Source organism: Impatiens glandulifera, chromosome 1, assembly GCF_907164915.1.
Source record: "Impatiens glandulifera chromosome 1, dImpGla2.1, whole genome shotgun sequence".
NCBI lineage: Eukaryota > Viridiplantae > Streptophyta > Magnoliopsida > Ericales > Balsaminaceae > Impatiens > Impatiens glandulifera.
Genome location: NC_061862.1, coordinates 24,208,069 through 24,231,075, shown reverse-complemented (window position 1 = coordinate 24,231,075; position 23,007 = coordinate 24,208,069). Strand labels below are relative to the sequence as shown.

Genomic DNA, 23,007 nt, shown 5'->3' with positions numbered 1-23,007 from the left:
AGTTGTTGTTGTTGTTTTTGGTTTCCTTGGTGGTATGTTTGGTCTCTTGGTTATATCTTTTTTCATCCCTTAATCTCTCGTTTTCTCCTTAGATTCTTTTTTCCTCTTCTTCCTCTGACCAAATATTTCACATTTCCCCTCCCTGTCTGCCTGCGCAGCTCTCTCCCACCCTCCTCCTCTTTTTCCCCCCTTTTGCAGATCAATTTTGCATCATCAGTTATGGTTCTAATCCACTTGAACATTTTCGCGCTTTAATTCCCTTCGCCAATGCACCCTCGATTCTTCTCGATCCATCCATCCATCGGGAACAATCTGATTATATATCGCGAGGCTTCTCTTTGAACCATAACTGGGGAAAGGCTTAGGGTTGGAGGCTGTTGCAATTTGGAGGAGGAATGTTCTGTTTTCCTGGGATTTGAGGGAGATATAATTAATTTACAGGTTCAATCAATCTTTTTTATCTCAGGAAAAAGACCCCCTTTCTAGTTTTTTTTAGGGTTTAAACATGGAACATGTCATGATTGCTGGCAAATTTAAGCTTGGGCGTAAGATTGGGAGCGGATCCTTTGGGGAGCTTTATATAGGTAGGTAGCTTCTTTACAATTGCTAATGCCCTTTTCGTTTTTTTTATCATAATACTAACTTTCACAATTTCCCCTAAATTTTCTTCCAGCGGTAAATGTGCAAACTGGGGAGGAGGTAGCCGTGAAGATGGTATGTGTATATACATTATGATGGAGATACTAGAATGCTATTTCACTGTAAAAGATTTATCTATCATATTTGTAAACATATTCAGAGATTATAGGAACTCAACCCTTCCCATCTCCTCCTTACCCTACCAACACATATTCACCATCTTTGTGACTGCACCAGTATAAGATAATTTATTTGACCTAAAACCATCGATTGGGTTAGTCATTTGTAATCAAAGCAATTAGGATAGCACTCAGGTATGGATTGTATAGGTTTTGTTTCATATAACCAAGGATAAAATGATAAGCAAATATCTGGTTGTGCATATTAAAAAGGAATATCTGGTTACTTTCATGATTTGGTGTAGGAGTGCCAATAATCAGGTTAATTATAAATCGATCTAGCTCAAGACCATGCCATGAAGATCATCAATTACTGGGAAAAATGTATCTTTCTATATATATATATATATATCTTTTATCAATTTTGACTGAAAAGGAAAGTGTATGTATGCTAAACAATTTACTTATGTGCCTCTCCTAGGCCTAAGCAATCTACATTGTGTATTTTCGATTCATGCATCTTTATGTCCTTGTACATTAAATTTTAGTATATCTTTGATGTCACTATTTGATAAGTTCTGTTTGTATTTTACCTCTTAAGTTCTGATGAATGTTTGTCTCAGTTGTTCATATTAGTTGAGGCAATAGATGGTTATAGTTTTGTATTAATTGGTTGTGGATGTTATTAATAGAGATTGAAATTTCCATTTTATTCAATCTGTTCATGATGGACTTCATTCCAGGAAGCTCTTTCACGAGCTTGATTTTCTTTACAACCATTTTCTTAGGATTATTTTGATCTGACTATAGTCTTTGATTCATTAGGAATCGGTTAAGACGAGACATCCTCAACTTCACTATGAATCAAAACTGTACATGCTTCTTCAAGGCGCAAGTAATCCTTGTTCTTTCCTTTTTCCTTCACTAGACTTATGACTGCATAAAGACTGAGATTAGCAAGTCATATTTGTTTTTTCTTTTGTATTGAAGCTGGCATTCCGCACCTTAAATGGTATGGGGTTGAAGGAGAACATAATGCTATGGTCATAGACCTTCTTGGACCAAGTTTAGAAGACTTGTTCAATTATTGTAATCGGAAGTTTACTCTGAAAACAGTTCTAATGCTTGCAGATCAGTTAGTAAGTATGCTGCTTGCTAGAGTTGCATTTTTTTGTGCCTTTCCAATCTTCTAATAATCAATGCAGATAAATAGAGTTGAGTATATGCACTCAAGAGGCTTTCTACACCGTGATATAAAACCGGACAACTTTTTAATGGGGTTAGGGCGCAAAGCAAATCAGGTATGTGGTATCTGAGCGCTTTGATAGGAGTTCAATTGAATTTTATTTTATTTTTAAAATTTGTTTGGGTGTATGGGACCTAAGTTAGATTACTTTGTCGAAAGTGTTCAGTCTTTTTTTTTTCTACATGTGATTGTGTGACTTGAAGCATTTTGGCATTTATAGTGTCTCTGCATTTTAACATTTAACAATTAAGATTACATGTGATATTTATCTCATAGCGTATTCTGGTTGTTTGTATGGGTGTTAAAGATGCATCTTATGATGGTTTCATGCTTCTTTATGTTTTTTGCTAAAAGTTTTCTCCTTTGTTTTTATTTGCTGAAAGTTTCCTCCTTTGTTAAGATCCACACTATAATTATGTTCTCTTGATCAAACATGGGGTGTTCATATTGTATACGGGTCTTTGTTCATAGATAGGTCACTAACTTCCAATTTATATTGCTTTTTGTCCCTTGTACTTCTGTACATGGAAACAACAGGTGTTTGCTTGTGATGTATATATATACTAGATCAAATTCAAGAATACACAAAAACCTTGGCAAAGTTATTCTTTCCTCACAATGCTTAGTTGTCTATTACCTTGGTCATTTTATGTATTTTCAACTTGTAGGTGTATGCTATTGACTTTGGTCTTGCAAAGAAGTTTAGGGATCTTCAAACACATAAGCATATACCATACAGGTACTGTAGTTCTTGGCCAATTTTTGAAGTTTGCTGTTGAATATTGCTGCGTAGTATTGTTTTCTTATCATAAGTGCAATAATTGCTATTCATGGTTTGGATGTATATCGATGCTTAACATTTACTAGGTTTTGACATAAGATTTTCTGTTTATAACCAAACAAGAAATCTATGTATTAATGAAGTATTTGTACACGTGAGTCCAAAAAATGCAGCACGAGGCCTGAAAAAATGTTTAACTTGTACCTTAGGAGTGTTTTTTTCTTCAAAAGTTAAAGCTTGTATTATTATGAGTTATCGCATGTTGTGATTTCAATTATTACAAGCAACTGCTCAATTGAAAAGAAAAAGGGAAAATGAGAAAGGGAAGATATTACCATTCACCACTAATCTAGGCTGAAGAACCTCCAAGGATGAAAGCTACCTAAAATGAAGATCAAAAGAAATAACCAGACAATGAACAACCAAGAATCCAAATAATACTGAACAAAGGGCTCTTAAGGCTAAGAGTCTCAAAATCCTGATGTGACCTTCGGATATCTTCAACATAAGCCTCCTTATTAGAGGTACATTATGGGTAGGTGTGATTATGCATAAGATAAGTCTTCAACCGGCTCTACTTTTTATTGGAAGTATGATATGCTTATTCATGCCATCTATGATACGCTTAATAGCCAATATCCACGTTCATAAGCATGAATTCTTCGTCAAAATTAAGAAGTGTTCTAATTGATCTATGGAGTCACAAGAATATGTAATCTCAGCATTGATCAGAAAGTGAAGAAAAAACAGAAGGCATGATGTCTTGAAGGAGATATTTTGTTATCCAATACTTCCTTTGGAATCTAGATAGATTGATTTTTAATCAGACTTACTCAACAGTGATTATATGTTACCAACTAAAAGATTATGTTTCAATCAGATAAGAATGTGGTAGATATCTGTTTATACCAAATTCTTGAATTTTATCATATTCATACCATTAAGGTACTCATACAACACAATTTAATTTAGGGAAATTGGAGAAAAATTAGGGTTGAGAAGAGAATGGTTAAGCCTAAGATGAGAAATAAGAGAGTAGGGGACTTCCATTTAATTTTCAACATAACATAGTATAAGATCTCTAAGCTATTTATATTCTCGGTCGCTTATTATTTACCTTGCCCTAACCTAACCCTAATCCTACATATTTACATTCCCAAACACTCCATCCTTATGTAATCATTGTCACCCTTAAGGATTGGGTGGATTTGAACAGTGTCACGTTCTCTTGGTACTCCTCTATCGTATACTAAACAAAAGACACTGTTTATTGGCTTACAATCTTTCTTTTGGTAGATGTCAGTCTGCGATGGAGAACTGTTGTGCCTGGAACATTAACAACTCATATTCTCTATTGTTGCCTCAAACCAAGGGCTGTATGCTCCAATAGTGATAGAGAACACCATGTCATTTGTAGGTTAGTGGCAGAGCAACAATAAACTGAAAATAAAATAAGACCAAGTACCAGTCGTGAATTGGGGTAAAAGACATGTCAATGGGAGACACATCATCTCTAAATGACTTTGGTAACCAAAAGCGCTGACTTGATTGAAGTCGTATGGAATAGAATTTGCAGTGGAATCGACGAGATCTTCATCTATTTCTATATCCCTGCTATCTCTGTGGCTACAAATGTAGAATCAGTTGCCACAAGATGTGGTAGGTTGTTCTGAATGGAAATTGAAAGTGTCTGAATCGATGGAGGATAAAAAAACGTGGTTTTGAACATTTGTACATGTAAATTCCATCTTGGCTTTCTCTTCTAATCTTGTCAATATCCTTTAAAATAAGATCTCTCTTCTGGAAGTGTAGTGCCATACTAGCAGTAAAATGGTGGATTGAGTCGTTGATCACTATATTGTTTCAACTAGCTGCAATACCAGTTATCAAGAATCAATACAACAATTTTTTCAAAGCATTCCTTCATCATCTCAATATTTTGTTATTCATTTTCACCTCTTAATATCTAAGACAGCTTCTCATTTTTGTTTCCTATTCCAAGTTATTTAGGCAATTTCATTTTCCTTCTCATTCTTATATTTCTTTCATTTGTCATGTTTTTCTTGGTGATGGGATAAGCATTCAGTTTATTTTCTTAACCTTGTAAATTCTTCAAGTATATTTCTTTAACTCCACACCCAGTTTGAATCTGTGCTTGTCAAATATTTGATCGACAGGGAAAATAAAAACCTCACCGGCACAGCTCGATATGCTAGTGTGAACACGCATCTTGGAATTGGTATGGTACCGTAATTTAATTTTATTTTTTTGTAGATATTTTATTTCAACTCACATCCTAGTTGTTTCATCACTGTTGTGTGTTATGATATTGCAGAACAAAGCAGGAGGGATGATTTGGAATCACTAGGCTACGTGCTTATGTATTTCCTCCGAGGAAGGTGGAAAATTCCGATGTCTTATTTTTTGCTTTTAATTTCCTTAGACTTTTCATTGCTAACTGTAGATTTTCCTGTTGTAGCCTTCCTTGGCAGGGACTAAAAGCAGGGACCAAAAAACAAAAGTATGACAACATCAGTGAAAAGAAAATGGTTACGCCAGTTGAGGTTTGTTCATTTCCTTTATTATTTGGTAGCAATTTTCCTGTATTTCTTCCACTGGATATTTATGTGTGAACAACAATAGAGTTGTTCACACACTTGAAAAACTATCTAGAAAGAAAAACGAAGGCCTTGTTTGGTTTGGGTTATTTGTGTTTAATCTCAATAACACATCAAATCATCTATTCCCTCGTTAATCACATCATTTATATATAATTCTTTAAAAAGAGTCAACATATATTTACACTCATAATGCCTTTTTACCCAAATAACCAATTCGAGCAAGTCCTTATAATACTTCCTGAATAACATTTTATTTGGCGTGACTAGGGCCTTGTTTAATGTGGGTTATTTGAGTTATTTGAGATTAATTTCTTTTTTTAGAAAAGTGACTTATAATCCTTTCAATAAAAATGTCCCAAAGTAGGAAAACGATATAATTGTTTTCTTTAGGCAAAATAAACATTTGCCTCAACATATTCGGAATTTTCAAACTAAATTAAGTAATTATAACTATCTCACTATTTGAGATTAATTTCAATTGACTTACTATCCATTGAACAATCCACTCATCAATCACAACGTTCAAATCTTCAACCAAAACACCCTCTATTAATTTTATTTTTTCTCCAATAAATATCTATACCCTTAATGTTTTTGAAATAACCCCAAATAATCTGATTTTGAATAACTACATCAAACAAGGTTATTTGGAAATAACTACCATATTATTCAAGTAACCATAGATTAAACAAGGTTATTTGGAAATAACCACTTGATTATTCAAGAAACCATAGATCAAACAAGGCCTAGATGTCCTTTGATATAAATATTATGTCATATTCTGAAAAATCTTTTGTAATCTCTTGGTTTTGGTTATAGAAACTTATATTCAATTGCATTTTGGTATTGTAGTAATATTTAAATTGACTATTGAGATCATAGTGAGAAGTACAAAGTGTCAAGAAAAAAAGAAACAGTAAAAGAGTTTTAAAAGCGTTCTTATCCTTTATTTTTCTGCCAAAATACTCAATTCTCATCCCTCTCAAACTGTGTTTCTTTTGGACTCTCCTACTCAATAACTCTTTAATTGTGTCTTTCCTCTCACAGGTTCTTTGCAAATCCTATCCCTCAGAGTTTATATCATACTTCCACTATTGTAGATCACTACGGTTTGATGACAAACCAGACTATTCGTACCTGAAGAGACTCTTCCGAGACCTATTTATTCGAGAAGGTAAGCTTGTTATTTGTACTTCATTTTGTGCTTGTTTTATTATTGCAAGCCATAAAATGTAATGAAACCTTGGTAGATTCTTAGACAATGAGATCACACAAATCTGGTATATGTTTTCTCTTCCAAAACAATGACAAAAGGCAAGATTAGTAGAGGTGATTTGGCACCATTACACTACCAAAATGCCTACTTGAAACAAATTGAAAGATTTTCGTTTGGAAATTTCCCGAAAAGCTATTGGATCAAACCTCAATGTTATATATATTTAGTGTCAAAATTCTATTTAAAAGACACCAATCAATTTCTGTCTAACATGTTGATGTCTTTTAGATTTCCTTTTGACTTATTATTGGTGTGTAGGATGGATTCATTGGCTGTTGTTCATAAATGTTATACATGAGATGGAATTGTGTTGTTTGTTGTGCTGCAGGTTATCAGTTCGACTATGTATTTGACTGGACAGTTTTGAAATATCCTCAAATTAGCTCCAGTTCCAGAACACGGGTTAGTTAGTTAGTTATTCAAAGATTTTCTGAATAAAATGGGCTAATGCTTATTATTGCTCTTTTATGTTGGACAACAGCCAGCTGAAAAATTACCAGTGAACCACCCTGGCGGATCATCTGCAGATAGAGCTGAAAAGGCACCTGGTAAGTTCCTTTTTTTATCAGTTTGCTATGAAATTTCATCTCAGTAGCTGAAAATTCGATTCCTTCCTTCCTTCTGTGTTTGTTCGAAAATCATATGATTGTAGGGAAACAAAAAGTTCGGGAAAGGCTTAGTGGTGCAGTTGATGTGTTTACTAGAAAGAATGTTTCTGGTGAACAACATTCTTCTTCAAGGCAGCATAACAATACTAGTAATGATCATTCTCGATATAAATCTTCCAATGACGTGCCTTCATCAAAAGAAGTGGTGAGACATTCTTTTATAACATTTTATTTATAAGTTTGTTGAGACATCTCTCTTGACAAAGCAATAATTATTATAATTTTTTTCAGCAAATTGATTCAGAGAGAGGGTGTTCGTCTAGAAACAACAGCAGCACGAGGAGATTAGGGTTGCCCAGCAGCAGCAGGCCAAGCTCATCCGGCGAACCAAGTGAAAACAGAACGAGCCGTTTAGCTTTAGGCAGCACTGGCGGTCGCCTGTCATCAACAGCAACCACAACCACAACAAACCCGAAAAACCAACCTGCTGGTTTCCAATCGAAATCTTCTTCTTTCGTTCGAACTGAAGTTGCCAGAGGCAGTCGAGATGATGCTTTTAGGAGTTTTGAACTTCTGACCATTGGAACAGGAAAGAGGAAGTGAACAACAACAATCAAACAAACAAAAACCATTTTATTAGGACCCTGTTTGTTTGTTTGTTTGTTTTGTAAGGGGCTCAACTTTTCTCCCTATATTAATTAATTAATATATACTGTCATGTATCTTTGTTATCCCCAAATCCCCCCCCACCCATCCTTGTACCCTAATTTTATCACTTCTTTCCAAAAACAAAACAAAAGACAGTGTCTTTCGTCAATGGCTTATAAAAGATGTAAAAAAAAAAGAATTTGATTTCTTCACGGTCATCAAAGAGTCATGTCTATTGAGGGGGAATTTTCTTTCTTTTCTGTTAAGTTGAAAAGATATATATTAACCTAAATTGATCTTTTGTTTCATATTTCTGTGATTCCAACACATAGTCTTGCTCTCTTGTTGGCTTTCACTTTTTTTTTTCTTGTTCAAACATATCAATAATAAGATAGTTGAATTTTACCTAGAATTACAATTATAACAACAGCTTTGTTTTGTTTGTTTAAATATATGAAATTGAAACAATACTTGTTTGTATCATGAATTAGGTAAAAAAATAATTATATCCATTTCGAAAAATCTAAAAAAGAGGTCCTACCGGGAGTCGAACCCAGGTCGCTGGATTCAAAGTCCAGAGTGCTAACCACTACACCATAGAACCGATGTTTTAATATTATTAAATATTAAATTTTAACATGAACAGAGACGGATTTAGGATTTAGAATTTAAAATTAGATAGGCATGAAATTATTTTGAAAAATTCATAAATGAAATAGCTAAATTAGCGTATGTATTTATTTATTTTTATCTATTTTTAAAAATTATAAAAATAAATAACAAATTAAATTAAAAAAATCAAAAAGTTATGTCATATTTTGAGCCTAAAAAAAATAATAATATTTTTTTGCGGCTAGCTTTATTTGAAGATGGATTTATATATATTTTTCTAAAAAATTGTTTCTTTAAGAGGGATAATAATAAAACAATTATTTTTGTGGGGGTGATATTAATGTGTGTGATGGGGTTTGGAGAAAATAACTAAGTTTAGAGATGTTCGTTTGTTTGAATAATTAGTTATAAAGTTCTCCTAAAAAGATGGACTTTAATTTAGCATGCATGCATATAGGCAGGGAGCACAAACCAAAACATCCTAACCAAAATAAGGAACAAACAATTCATATTCAACAACAGAAACCTGCCCCTATCGAAGATCTAATTAATCCCTCTCTGTCTTTTGTCTTTTTTATCCCATATTATTGTTCTTGGTTTTCTTAGATCAAGATGAAGAAGATATCTAATTAAATTGCACATATGAATTTCTCACATTTTATCCCTGAAACTTACCAAATTGATGGAGAAAATGTTGTTTATTATTATCATTTGATTTTGGACACAACCAACAAAAATGACAACACAGAGTGTGAAAGGCCTTTTGAAAGGCTTGAGATACATCTCTCAAATATTTGGTATGTATGTATATATGTATATTACTTTTCTTTCTTTCATTTTATTTTGTACAATTGTTCATATATATCTCGTTAATTTGGCGATTGCAGATGAAAAAGAAGGAGAAGCAACTATCGAGATCGGGTTCCCCACCGATGTTAAACATGTTGCTCATATCGGATCTGATGGCCCTTCCAACTCCCAACCAACCTGGGTCGGTTCTCTATGGGCTAATTCTCGTTTTCTTTTCTCGTTTTAATGATGATAATTGATAACGTTTAATGTGTAAAAATATACAGATGAATGAATTTTCCGAAACATCAAAATCAACTCCAACGCCAGCTCCAGGTATTATTTCTAATTCTCCCCAAAATCTTATGTCTGTTTAGTTCTGAAATTCTAACTATGAAATTATTCGAAAATTTAGAAGCACCTTCACAAGGAAATGAACAACAAAACAACGACGATGCATTAGATTCACGTCGTAAATCCAATAAAAAACAAACAAGACGACGTAGCTCTTCCGACGGAGGCTTAATATTGGAATCAGCATCCAAGGAACCTAATTCAAACCCTACCACAACCATCACCAAACCAAGGCGTATCAAGAATTCAGGTGGGGAATCCCCAGCCCACGAATCGACAACGACCCGGAGTGCAAAAGTCCCGACCCATAAAAAGAAATCCGATAAGCTTCCACGACCTAAAGCTCGAGAAAAAAGGTCTTCGGGTAATGGATCGTCCGATATTACTAATGAGATGAGTTTGGATTTAGTTGCGGAAGAAGATGATAATGAATATGGGGATCGGGCTAAACGTGTTTCTAAGGGCTGATTGATGATGATAATGCTGATGATCTAGAATAGAAACAAACCTAATTACTTTCAGATGTATGAAAATGTAACAAATTAACAGATCAGTTCATATATATAATGTTAACTTGCTGTAAATAATCTAATTTCATTCATTCAGCTTTCTCATCAGATCATATCAAATCAAATCAAAGTGTTCATAAAATAAAGATGAATCGGAGAAATTGTTGTCTCTCAAGTGTTCATATTAACTTGATCCTTGTTGGTGGTGGTTAAAGCTTTGTGCTGATGAATTAAGTTGGAGAAATTGATGGATAGATCGGAATAAAGAGAAGCGACTTTACCTATATTTGCATTGATCTCGCGAATTAGGGCAACGTTGTTGACGAGTTTGTGAGGTAACTGCGACTGATGATTCTCGTTGACAAGTTGAATCAAAACTCGGTTATGATCCAAAATGGACTGTACTTGACGAAAGCTCTTGTTAAGTGTCTTCCAAGCCTCCTCGGCGGAATCGCAATGTTCGTCTTCTTCCAATCCTTGTGCAGTAGCAGCAGCAGCAGAAGCGTCGTAATCGAAGTTTGGATCGTCATCGCTGTTGTTATTGTTGTTGTTATGGAAGTGTTTTCTCTTGAAACTGCTTCGATGTTGTCTTTCTAGGGTTTGAGAGTCGTCGTTGTCTTCCTCCATGTTCGAATCCATCGCGCGTTTTCCTTCAACCTATTTAACTACCTCTCTCAGACTCACTTTGCATCAATTTTGCCGAAAAAGAAGATCAATTTATATATATATATATATATTTGGTCAAATACACTCATTTCAAATATTACATTTTCAAAATAAAAAGACACAATTATAACATGAGAAATGATTAGGTGAGGGAATTTGGTGAGGGAATGACGTGTCATAATCTTATTTGATGAAAAAATCAAATAATTTCTCTCTTTTCTCTCTTTCCTCCCACTTTTACATTTTCCAACCAATGAAGGTGATGCCACGTCATTCCCTCACCAAATTCCCTCACTCTATCACTCCTCTTATAACATAGTAAATTCAAATTAAAGTGAGATTCTAAAAGTTAAATCCGAAAAACTAAATTTTTATTTTCATACATCTTTATTATTTATACTTCCATTCTTATTAATACAAAAAAATTGTCTTCTATAACCCAAATTTTTTTTTGAGTAATGACATGAGAGCAAAAGATTTGTAGAGTGCAGCGAACTGGCAAATGACTCAACATTTTAAACTTTTTATTTATCTCTCTTCGTTCATTAATAATTTCTCTCTCTTCTCTTTATTAATCATTTATTTTATTTTTATCTTTTCTTCAATCTTTATTAATAATTTATTTTTATAATTAATTTGTAAATATATGTTTATATATTTTATTATTTAACTTATTTGTAAAATATAAAATAATAATAGAGACAATAATAAATTAAATAAAAATTAACAAAATATATATATTCAAATATATATTATATTTGATAAATATATATTTAAAAGAATAAAAAATTAAATATAAAAATTCTTAATTTTTTAATTAATTATTTCTCTTCTCCGTTAATATATATATATATATATATATATATATATATATATATATATATTAATAATTTATTTATTAGTTTTTAAAATAGTTATAATAGAAAATAAAAATTTGTCAAGATAAACTAACTCAAATCAAATCATACTAATATTCAAAATAAATATAACTCAAATTATGATATATTAATATTCAATCGTAAATAAAAATGTTTTTGATAAGAGTTAACCAAATATGATAATATAAGAAGAGAATATATAACATTTTGTTTTGAGTTAATTAATTAAGTTTATAATATAATTCACCAGAAAATGAAATATAAGAAAATAATTAAAGAGAGAAAAAAGGAAAAATAACTACTAAAGAGTTTAAAAATTATATATATAATTTATTTATTTTCCCTATTATATATACCTTGACATTCTCTTGTTCGGGAGTGGCCACCGGCTTCTTTTGTTTTTCTCCGTCCTCTTTTTTCGGCTGCTCGTACATGACCTCAATGGTGGTAATATTTTTATTCCGACATCTTAACTCGAATTTTCCCAATTTTATACTTGTTTAGTCGATCTCAATACAAACGCGGCCAAATGTGACGTTCAAAAGATTCCCAAATGAAATGTTAGATTGAAAAAAAAAATGATAAGAAATGAAACATGCTCTTTACAAGATTATATTATAAGAATAAATCTCATTTATATGTATATATTTAATTGTGGTGTTGTTTTCTATTTAATTTTTAAATAAATATCATATGTCTATCCTTCTATTCTATCAATTAATTATTTAAATTTAATTTATCATTTATTTATAATTTTGTTTTTCTATTTATAATATAATAAAAAAATTATTATCCATAGAAAAATATTTAAAAGATAGGTTAATAATTCATTATAAATTAATAAAATTGACACATTAAATTTTAAATTTATTTTTTCTATTATTTTTTATTAATCAACTTTTAATTTATTTATTTATTTTGAGTTATATAAATCATTTAAATTTATAATTATATATATACCTAACTTATATCATATATTACATCATAAATTATAAGTTTAAATGATTTATAAGTTATATATATTAATATCTCATTTGTATATAATTAAAATTATAAATTTAAATAATTATGTTTAAATTTTTTAATTTTTAGTGAATTATCACTCCTCTCTTAAATATCTTATATTTTTTTTAGAAAAATCTTAGTACTGTTTCATTGAAAAAAAACAAAATAAAAATTTACTTTTGAAATAAAGACAATACAAACACTTGCTTTAATTTTAAATGACATAAACCATAATAATAAAAAATAAAATTAAGTCATTTTAATAGTATTTAAACTAGTGACTTTCTCAAAAGCAATGCTTCATCCTTGAAAAATCAACCCATCTCAGTCCCAGTGTGGCTGATCATCCGAAAAGATCAGCTAAGCATCATTGGCTTGGTCAGCCTTTACCTGACCAACTACCTAATACTACTCGCAATCTCATCAGAGGTCTCTCGTTTATTTATTGTATACTTAATTAATTGATTGGACCAACCGGGGAGCCTCCCTCTTCTAGCTATCAATGCCTTGATCCCCTTTCTCCAAGATTGAAGTTGGAACTAGGAGTCCTAAAAAAAAAAAAAAGGGGGGGCTTGGCAATTACTTTCACCACCGAGGAATATTTGCCTACATATTCGAATATTCCTCAAAACATGTTCACTTTCATTTTGATCTCTAAAAAAAATTTAGACATTTTATTCCATCCAAATGTGATAAACAATATTAATAAATAAACCCTTAAAAATGTTTTTTTTATTGATGCAAACCACTTTAATATATTTTCATTCTTTTGGAAATATCTTCTTTTATGTATAATAAAACTTTAATTGTATTATAAATTTAATTTAAATCATTAATAAGAAAGAAGAAGAGAATAGATAAGAGAGGAAAGAGACTAGAATAAAGAAAATAAATAATAAATGTATCAATTTTGAATAAACTTATGAGTTTAAATGAGTTACTTATTAAGAGATTTATTCCTGTATTATAATATAAAAGTGGCTTTAAAAAATGGAGTATGACCAGTTTTCAAAAGAAAGTAATCAATCCAAAGTTGAGCTACAAGAACTAAGAACTAAGAATTAATAATAATAATAATAATAAGTTGTTGGTTAAATATAAGTAATAATATACATTACCTTGTTAAAGTAATAGTTATTACTTGACCAGCAACTAAGGATTGTTCATAATTAATAATAAATGGATGGATAACATCTGACCACCCCATGATTAAAATAAAAATCTAACAAATAACAAAGAATCATCATGTACAACAACAACAACAATAGCATTTTCAACCACTAAAATATACCAAAAGACAATTAGCCTAGTCTTCATATATATATCAATCAGATCATTCATCTTCGTCGCTCTCCGTCTCCATAAACCCAAACTCTCTTTGCCCATTAAGCCTAATTATCACTGTACCCTGGTTTTCTTCGCGCCACTCGATCCCTTCTCTCTTCACTAAATTAATAACCTGGTAGTAGTAGTAGTAGCAGTAAACAACAATCATAGATAGCCCAAAGTTAAGCTAAATATTATCATCACATTTCAAACTTAAAATAACAATGAGGAGGAGGAGGAGAATACATACAGATTGTTTTAGCTTCGCCTTGCCAACACCGTGGTTTCCACATCCAGTGATCACCCGGAATGTTTGGACAGCTATATATACATTGAAAACATCAAAGTTTTGCAAGCAAGATCAAACACAAAGGGTAGAAAATACAGGACAGTAGACACTCACATCGTACATATGCTCCAAATAGTAGATGAACTTTTAACATTCGCATTGCATTTTTCACATGTTGCCCATGCAGATCAATGGTTATAACATTTTCATTTCTCTTATTTCTAAAATAAATATGCACCAGACTCTAGTTTAGTTCATTGCATAAAATCAGTTTTTTAGAAAAAGGTTAATTATATAATATACCTAGAGTCAAATATCTGCTGACCCGCCATTTTGTCTGCTTTCTTAGCCATTTTGTTGTGCAACCTTCCCTAAAATGTTTATAAAAGCTAATCATGCCAGCAATGCAGTGTACACAAGATACAAATTAACATGCAATCGTACATTTACATACCTGATCAGAAAGATGAGCCGCGTATTGTCGATCGCCATTTGAAAAAGCTGTTGCAGCCTACAAAAGGATTGTCTAACTCATTAACAACAAGTATTCTTTAAAAAATATTGTATTGATTAAGAAAGAACATGACGACGACAGAGTTGCATTGCTACTATATAATAGCTGAACATTCTGACACAAACTCCTATGGAAAAGCTTGTAATTTTCTTATTTTTACTAAATTCACTCAAATCAAATGCAATTGTGTTAGTGTAATAAAGAGTGATCCAGGTATTTATCTGTAAAGAAAATATCCTCAACGTGACAATAAATAAAAATTGACATTAATATTTAACAACTATAGATAAATATCACCAGCAGACATATATACTATTTTTATGCTTAACAATGAACATAATAATGAATCAAAATGATATTTGTCATTTACATAACGATTATTTAAAATAAAGAAAAATGATCATGAATATAACGATAGAAGCAGTGACAAAACAATATGATCACATGTTACCTTTTATTAATTTCATTAACATATTAGTAAATATAAAATTTAGTGATAAACTTTCCCAAATATACCTTTTGATAGCAAGATTTCATTGCATCCCACTGTTCCTTGGCAGACTCTCTAAACATGTGATAGTCATCTCCTTTTACAACAGTTCCTGAAAACAAGAGTATGTAAACAAATGCATAAACTAGGTCAAGAATATTGTGTTAGTGTTAAAAAGAATGATCCAAACACATGACCTAACATAAAGTCAAGAATATAAAAATATACAACAGGCTATAAAGGACAAAAAGTATACATATTTTCTTTAGGAAAACAAGTGAAAATTTACACATTAACTTCGCTAATTGGGGCAAGAGAATTCATGTACAAATATAGGAGAAAAATACAGACTTCTCTAATAAGCTGCAAAATCAACACTATCTTAAATTGAATAAAAATTTACTAACAGCTGTTAACCGATCTCCTCTTCATCAATTCAACTTCTATCATTATCTATCCAGAGTGAGTATTGGTTCACCTTTCTGTTCTATATACAGATAGTGTAAATACACAAAAGAAGAAAGTTTTTCCAACAAAGAGGAATGTGTATAATAGATAATTTATTAAGTGGATGAATGTCCATTCCCTTTGGAAGACAGGTACAAGCTTGCAACTCAATATTTTGACCAAACTCAATAATTTGACCAAACTCATTTGTTGCATCAAGGCTAGATAATAACTAGTACGAAACGGGAATGAAACCCCCAGTCCCTCAAGGACTAGCTCGTAATTGGTGTAGGAACATGTTATGTGTCATAGATAGCATTTGACGACAAATTAACGTGGATAAACAATTGCATTTGATATTGGTACAAGCTTATGGATTATATACACCATAGACAACAAAAAACAACCTGCTGACTCGTCTCACATCCACTACCATGAGACAACTTTAGGAAAAAGTGACACTAAAAGACTTCATGCAATGTAGGATCTAAGATTGTTGAAAATTTTAAGTACCAGAATTGTTCTGTTGTTTCCGTGCAGAATCAGCAGGATCAGATGCAACCTTTTGCCCAAGAGACTCCATCTTCCTTACTACATCCTTCCAGTTCATGGCACTGGGTTCGTGTTCAGAACTCTTAGGCATACAAAACAAAGATTCCAACACCATCTTTGGGAGGTCTGCATCAGTAATTTTGTGTTGAACTGGATACACGGATTTAGCATCAGTGAGAACCTCAGAGTAATTCCTGAAAACAAAGAGGGGAGGTATATTAAGTAAAATTGTAGCTGAGCTACCATTGTGCACTTTACCAGGCAGTATTAGCAAAGAACTACTGTTTATCTTTAGAACAGAACACCTTTACCATCCAGAAGTTGGCACTGTAATTAAGGACTAACTTTACCCTTGGTTAGTTTAGACAAAATGTTGGAGAAGCAACACCCTCTCCTCGTTTGGTTTACTATTTAAGGTAGCAGGAGAAGAGAATGGAGGTTTTTTTATCCATTTTCCACCAAGATTTATATTACTTCAATTTGGGAGGGGAAGGAACCTTTAGGAATAACTAACTATTAAAGATCCAAAGAAAGGAGAGGAGGAGAAGAAGAGATGGGAAAGAGGGAGTAAAAACTATCAAAGCAAGATTATGACTTTTCTTTCCCCTTCCCTTTAATTTCACTCCTCTCTATTCACTTTCTAGTCAACCATTAGATAAAAGATCGAATCTTTCTACAAAAATGGAATCATAAAGTGGAATATGTTAGGATGCAAACTGTATCCACCTCCCTTGACAATTTTCAAAAGACTTCCATGCCTTATACACTCCATGAAGGCGACACCTTACTTTTCCAAGGATTATAAAAGAGAACCACAATTCTTCCAAGTGATCAAAAGGCACACTAAAAGCAAAATACTTGTGTTTAAGATTTGATGGTTCTCAAGTCATTTTGATTCGGTTGGTTGGTGTATTTGTTAGATGTATCCATCAAAGTTTACTTGAATTATTTATGCTGGTGAGTGGTTCATATAAGAACTCATTCTGTTAGATAAACAAATAAAGATAAAAAAAAGTAAGGTACCTCCTAGGTTTTCCCCAAAACCAAACATTATCTTGATTTTCATTTTCCGATGAATGAGAAGTTGAGTCAGATGCCATATCATGTAGCTGTAACAAAATAGAAAAAATATGATATTTCGTAAAACCTTACATGGCTTACTTATTGCAAATAATTGTATATAAGTACAGAGAACATTATTAATGCATGAGATTTCACATTAATCTATAATTAGCAATTTAAGAAATGATTCTACAATATTCAAAGGGTTGAAGCATCACAGGCAATGCAACTTACATGATCACCGCCTTCCAGATGGAAATGACTGTCATCGTCAGTGTTTGTGGTTAAATCTTGAGAGCCATCACATTCTGACAGGTCATTGGATGAAGTAGACAACTCGAGAAGAACATTTAAAGCCTGAAAGAAGAGAAGAACATGTGATATTTAAAAAAAAAATTGAGTTGAGAGATGTTCAATAAAGGAGATCATTATGTCATCAAGGAAACTAAAATAATATGATAGCACTAGATTTATAGAGCAAGTAAAGTCTGAAGAGATTCGATCAAATCTTAATTTAAAATTGATGAGCTCAAAGGGTGTGGGTCAAGAATCAAGTTCTTATGCCTATACTATATCAATTTAACTTTTAATGTCCAATTTCACAGGAAACTATTTGGTGCCATTCATAACTAAGAATTATACTGAATATCATTTTAATAATAAGGGTAATCAAAAAGTGATGTTTGAAGGGAATATCTACTGTTTACATTCTACTAATAACTACACGAGCAGAATGACATAACAAAATGAGACATGTTGATATAGGATATTAGCATATAATTCCAGATTCAGATATCATACTCATTTCAAATTTGATCTTGCAAAATAAAAACTACAAGAACGTCTAAAATCTAAAAGAGTAAAATAGTCCCAAAACCTTTGGCCAGTAATTTTAAAAGGAACAGTTAAATAAGAAATCAGTAATTTTTAAAAGGAACGAAAAAAAGTGCTGAAATGGATTAACATGAATGATACTAGATGAATGAAGAAACTGGAGATGAAAATCCAATTCATTAGCATTTTTTTGTGATACCAGGGGTGTCCGGGCTAGCTTACGCGCGCGAGGCTAGCACAACAACCCACCGACATAACCCCGCTACCTAATTCAGGTACTTTGAATGAGAATCAAACATGAGACCTCTTGGTGGTAAGTCTCTTAATCATATTCATTGGAATTTATGTAACATAATATAATGAAGCACAATCACCTCTCTGAGGAGGCATAGCATTACTAGAAGCACAAGCAATTACTACATGGAATATTAGAATGCATCTATACTAAAGGTCAAAAGACTTATAAACACTTGCCTCATCCAGATCATAACCACATTGACCTGCAAAAATAAAATTGTCAATCATAAGATACAGAAAATAATTCATTACAGAATAATTAGTTAAGAGCTACAGTAATTTTTGCACGAGAAAGGTACAATTTGTGTTTAGTTTAGGTTGACTCTTCAAAACAAAAAAGATATAAACCCGGGCAAACCTTTCCAGTCAAAAAAGATATAAGAATTATTGAACGGTGCAATAGATTTAATTTGAGCACAAAGGAGGTAAATAAGGCCAACCATAAAGGTTCAACCAAATAATTGGAAAAACAAAAGACCTAATCATACCCTTTTTGATAACCAGCTATTTGCAAAAGTTCTATAAAAAGCCTCTTGCAAGTAAGTTGACTCGGAACATTACAAATCAAATATGTGATTCTACTATAGAGAAAACTATTTACACAATTTCTCATTATGTTGTCCTTAATTGATACAGATTTCCACATATAAGTTATGAGTTAGAGCATATCGAGAATGAACTCCTTAGAAACAACCAATTAAACTGTATTTAGCAATTTGAGTATATTATAACTGCGTTGAAACTTAATTTCAAACTAAACCCCAAACCCCAACCGTCGAAATCATACACATGAAACTTCTTAAGGTCGAGAAACCAAGAATCAACCTCCACACATGAAATATCGTGCTCACATGGGATTGAAAATACAAAATGCTGAAGTGAGACAAAGAAAATAAAAACATAAAAGATCTCGGATAACTAGATAACACAAACGTGGACTACACAAGATTTACATTGTTCCTTAGTATCACCACAATCTAGCAGGACCACTTTTAATTTCCAAGGAAGTCAAAATCATTCCAATGCTACCATATTCACTAAACATAGGCACAAACTACATATACATTCCAAATTCAATATCCAATAACATATATGCACTGCAAATCAAAGAGGAATTGAAACCCATTAGACTAAATAAAGTAGCATTGGGAGTGATAGTAAGAACTCACATAAGACGTCTCTAACCACACCCATGTTTAAATCAGAGTCGTTCCCCAGCATAGAGCACAAAAATTGTTCACGTTCCTCTTTACTTGAGCCTGCACTCTTGCTCCATCTCGACTTTAACGAATCATCCGTCCTGAAATTCGACGTCGCAATATACTGCTTTCCGAGAACGGAGGAAACAGTACCAGTAGAAGCAATAACCTTCTTTTTACTCCTCCCATGAGAGCTCAAAATCTGAGATGATACTAAAAACGTTCTATTACCACCACCACCACCACCACTACTACAACTACTACTTCCGTTGGAACTAGAACAAGTTGACGCCTGATCGTCAGCAACTGCTGCTAAATCCTTTTCAGGAAACCCCTCTTTTCTCTCCCCAACGGAAATAGACGAGAATTGCACATTCAAACTAGTTGTAATATCCTTCCTTTGTTCTTCTTCTTCCTTCTGTTTGGGAAGCATCGGCGCAACAGATTTCCCATTGTGTTGCTTTGTTGCTCGCGATCTCTGCTTCTTTTTGGATTGCTTCATAACAAAATTTACAAACAGAAACAGAACACTAGAAGAGTATGTATGTATGTATATACGTACGTGCAGGTATTAACGGCGCAAGATGATCAACAACATATAGAGAAAAGGGAAGAAGAGATCTCGATTATATATAAGTGGTTGTAAGAGCTGATGTGTGTACGTACTTACCCTAATCTGGAAGATGTTGGTCTCTATCCAAATTAGGGTTCTGTAGATGTTGACTCCAGAGGAATTGGTATTTGTTGAATGAAGGTGATCGATTGATTGATGATATCCTTTTTCCGAACCCTAATTGGAAAGGCAAAATAAAGTCGTTAGATGAGAGATGTGTATGCCTAAAGGAGTCTTATCGTGGTCGTACTGGTATTTATTAGTACTACTCCCCCAATTATGTAGGACCAATAGGCCCACAAACTTTTTCGTTTTGGGAGAGACACATTATTCTAAATAAAGTATCAATTTTTTATAACTAAAATTATCTTTAACAAGTTAAATTAGGCAATTTATAAAAAATATATATTCATAGTCAAAAACTTTAAAGAATCAAAATTGATTTTTTATTTAATATAAAATTATTTTAAACTAATATTTTATGGGAAAATACCATATTTAATTATGAACTTGGATCGAGATAAAAAAAAATTATTATTAAACTATTTTTATTTTATTTTTTGATATATAATTTGTCAAAACTTGTAATTTTTATTTAAACGAAGAGAAAAAATAATGAATGAGAAAAATTATCGATAAAATAGATATATCCAAAATATTATACCACAATATATCAAAAATATCAATTTATACGGTATATTGAGAAAAAGGTAAATATGGTAGTAATACAGAAATTAAAAATACAATAAAAGATTTTTAAAATTTTGGTATCTAATATACTGAAATACCAAAATAATATTTATAAATTATATATATATATATTATTTATAAAAAAATAAATAAATTTAATATTAATTTAATTATAAAAATATTATTATACGGTAATATTATTCAATAGATATAATCTCTTTACATTCTATTTTACAATAGATATTTATTTTATTATGTCTTTGATTTATTTTCTTTTAAAAATAGATTTAATAAGTTTAATATGTTACTGCGCTTAGTCCTCCCGCTCATGAAACGGCTCTGCTGTAATAGATGGCAGAGGGTCCGTAATACACGAAGCACTAGAGTGATCCAGTAGTCAGCCTTATATAAGCTTAGGCTACTTTTTCGAGTCTTTCTTAAAAAAAGATTCATTGAAACTATCTTTCATCGGGTGTGTACATAGATTATTATCCTCTTTCTTTTTATTTTCATCTGCCCTAGGCTATCCGAGTTCACAAGTTAGTTGCGTGTACTTATTTTCATCGAGTTAGAAGCATGGAGTACCGCTTTACTAGGGCTCTACATCAAGGGTCGGTCCTAAGAATTTTAGGTCCAATGCAAATTTAAATTTTGGGCCCCTAAAATGATAAAAAAATTTAAAAAAATTTAATTATATAAAATGAGATTTAAATAGTTAATATAATATAATAATAATAATAATATAGAAATAAGAGATTAAAAAGGAGATAAAAAAAATTATATATAAATTGTATAATATATATTTAATATTAAATGAGAAATAAAAGGTTTTTATTATTTTTTTTAGCAATCAAAAATTAGGTTTTTTCCAAACATTGGGGCTGCTCTGTTAATAACATAGAAATAAGAGATTAAAAAGGAAATAAAAAAATATATATATTGTATAATATATATTTAATATTAAATGAGAAATAAAAGGAAAAGATAAGATAATAATTTAATACTATTAAATATTAAAAATGGGGGCCTATGCAACTGCATAGGTTGCCTTACTCGTGCACCATATCTGCACCCGTTCTAACGAGTTAGCTAATCCACTTCTTGTCTGAACTTTGGTAGGCCAAGGTGTAAACGAACATAGACAGGTTAACGCACTCGGTAACAAGAGCTCTTGACATTCAATCCGGTTCACTTGATTCTTACTATTGAACTATTGAAGACTAGCTTTCCACATTCTTCACTATCACCAGTGAAAGCTTTACTTAAAGCTAAGAAAGGAGTGAGAGCTACTAGAAAGAACTCAAAATTTACCAAATTAATCTCAAATATAAAATATTATAACTTAAAGGTTTATTTTGTTAACTCCAATTTTTGTAATTAAATTTAATTCTTAACATTTGTTTGCTTTTTAAAATGTTAGATTTTAAAATATATATATTTTATTTTATAATAAATATCTTTAATTTTGATTTTTGTGTAACATTTATGTAATAACCATATTAATTTTTTTTTGTTTAAGTTAATATGTTTTTTTAGATATCAAAAGTATAATACCGATATCGTACCGAAGTTAAGGTATACTGAAATCAATGTAAAGTAAATGGATTTTTTTTATATCAAAACTTTCGGTAAGGTATAAGGTATGAATACAAAAATTAAGTTATACCGTACCGACCCACCCCTATGTCTATTTGAATACTAAAATATCGCGGTCATTTATTTAAATGGTTCGTGTATATTAAAAATGATAAAAATCGCGTAAGCATAACGAAAAGTATGACATGATAAAATAAAATAAATAAATAAAAGTCACAAATCATGTAAATAAAAAAATACAAACATGTTACCCAACGGTTTAGCGAGTTCCTAAATCCTCGAAAAAAACAATTAACTCCCCGACCGATTCTACTAGTTTTTTGGAATTAATTTGAGAAAAATCATAA

At 31.7% G+C, this 23,007-nt stretch overlaps 4 protein-coding genes and 1 non-coding gene across 6 annotated transcripts; 2 read left to right on the top strand and 3 right to left on the bottom strand.

Annotated features, from left to right (window-relative positions):
* Window positions 1-86: 86 nt before the first annotated feature.
* On the top strand, window positions 87-8,154 carry LOC124920893 (casein kinase 1-like protein 10). Its single transcript, XM_047461471.1, has 14 exons — window positions 87-584; window positions 674-714; window positions 1,584-1,653; window positions 1,749-1,897; window positions 1,964-2,059; window positions 2,673-2,743; window positions 4,963-5,024; window positions 5,121-5,184; window positions 5,265-5,349; window positions 6,454-6,580; window positions 7,011-7,084; window positions 7,164-7,230; window positions 7,335-7,495; window positions 7,582-8,154. The coding sequence occupies exons 1-14, from the start codon at window positions 506-508 to the stop codon at window positions 7,891-7,893; spliced, it is 1,458 nt and encodes a 485-aa protein (XP_047317427.1). The 5' UTR covers window positions 87-505; the 3' UTR covers window positions 7,894-8,154.
* A 316-nt stretch (window positions 8,155-8,470) lies between these two features.
* On the bottom strand, window positions 8,471-8,542 carry TRNAQ-UUG. Its single transcript has one exon. It is a non-coding gene; the product is annotated as a tRNA-Gln (tRNA).
* Window positions 8,543-9,286: 744 nt separating this feature from the next.
* On the top strand, window positions 9,287-10,161 carry LOC124921334 (CRIB domain-containing protein RIC1-like). The gene is made up of 4 exons (XM_047461982.1): window positions 9,287-9,347; window positions 9,438-9,541; window positions 9,627-9,675; window positions 9,755-10,161. The coding sequence occupies exons 1-4, from the start codon at window positions 9,287-9,289 to the stop codon at window positions 10,159-10,161; spliced, it is 621 nt and encodes a 206-aa protein (XP_047317938.1).
* Window positions 10,162-10,255: 94 nt separating this feature from the next.
* On the bottom strand, window positions 10,256-10,881 carry LOC124921740 (protein ELF4-LIKE 1-like). The gene has a single exon (XM_047462434.1). The coding sequence runs from the start codon at window positions 10,839-10,841 to the stop codon at window positions 10,374-10,376; it is 468 nt and encodes a 155-aa protein (XP_047318390.1). The 5' UTR covers window positions 10,842-10,881; the 3' UTR covers window positions 10,256-10,373.
* A 2,941-nt stretch (window positions 10,882-13,822) lies between these two features.
* LOC124921192 (SMR domain-containing protein At5g58720) lies at window positions 13,823-20,588 on the bottom strand. Of its 2 annotated transcripts, XM_047461818.1 has the most exons (11): window positions 19,732-20,588; window positions 18,740-18,765; window positions 17,666-17,788; window positions 17,393-17,478; window positions 16,331-16,563; window positions 15,397-15,482; window positions 14,821-14,877; window positions 14,670-14,737; window positions 14,481-14,587; window positions 14,328-14,398; window positions 13,823-14,210 (listed from the first exon to the last, which is right to left on the bottom strand). In XM_047461818.1, the coding sequence occupies exons 1-11, from the start codon at window positions 20,261-20,263 to the stop codon at window positions 14,085-14,087; spliced, it is 1,515 nt and encodes a 504-aa protein (XP_047317774.1). In that variant the 5' UTR covers window positions 20,264-20,588; the 3' UTR covers window positions 13,823-14,084. The 2 variants fall into 2 exon arrangements, with proteins under 2 accessions (XP_047317774.1, XP_047317775.1); XM_047461819.1 differs by lacking the exon at window positions 14,481-14,587.
* Window positions 20,589-23,007: the final 2,419 nt, after the last annotated feature.

Coding starts and splice junctions, on each gene's coding strand:
- LOC124921740 (XM_047462434.1), bottom strand. CDS start 10,841: ATGGATTCGAACATGGAGGAAGACAACGACGACTCTCAAACCCTAGAA.
- LOC124921334 (XM_047461982.1), top strand. CDS start 9,287: ATGACAACACAGAGTGTGAAAGGCCTTTTGAAAGGCTTGAGATACATC. Junction 9,348..9,437: donor ATACATCTCTCAAATATTTG/GTATGTATGTAT, acceptor TGGCGATTGCAG/ATGAAAAAGAAGGAGAAGCA. Junction 9,542..9,626: donor CCAACTCCCAACCAACCTGG/GTCGGTTCTCTA, acceptor AAAAATATACAG/ATGAATGAATTTTCCGAAAC.
- LOC124921192 (XM_047461818.1), bottom strand. CDS start 20,263: ATGAAGCAATCCAAAAAGAAGCAGAGATCGCGAGCAACAAAGCAACAC. Junction 17,479..17,665: donor ATCTGGAAGGCGGTGATCAT/GTAAGTTGCATT, acceptor ATTTTGTTACAG/CTACATGATATGGCATCTGA. Junction 14,738..14,820: donor CGGCTCATCTTTCTGATCAG/GTATGTAAATGT, acceptor TAAACATTTTAG/GGAAGGTTGCACAACAAAAT.
- LOC124920893 (XM_047461471.1), top strand. CDS start 506: ATGGAACATGTCATGATTGCTGGCAAATTTAAGCTTGGGCGTAAGATT. Junction 5,025..5,120: donor GAACACGCATCTTGGAATTG/GTATGGTACCGT, acceptor ATGATATTGCAG/AACAAAGCAGGAGGGATGAT. Junction 7,496..7,581: donor TGCCTTCATCAAAAGAAGTG/GTGAGACATTCT, acceptor AATTTTTTTCAG/CAAATTGATTCAGAGAGAGG.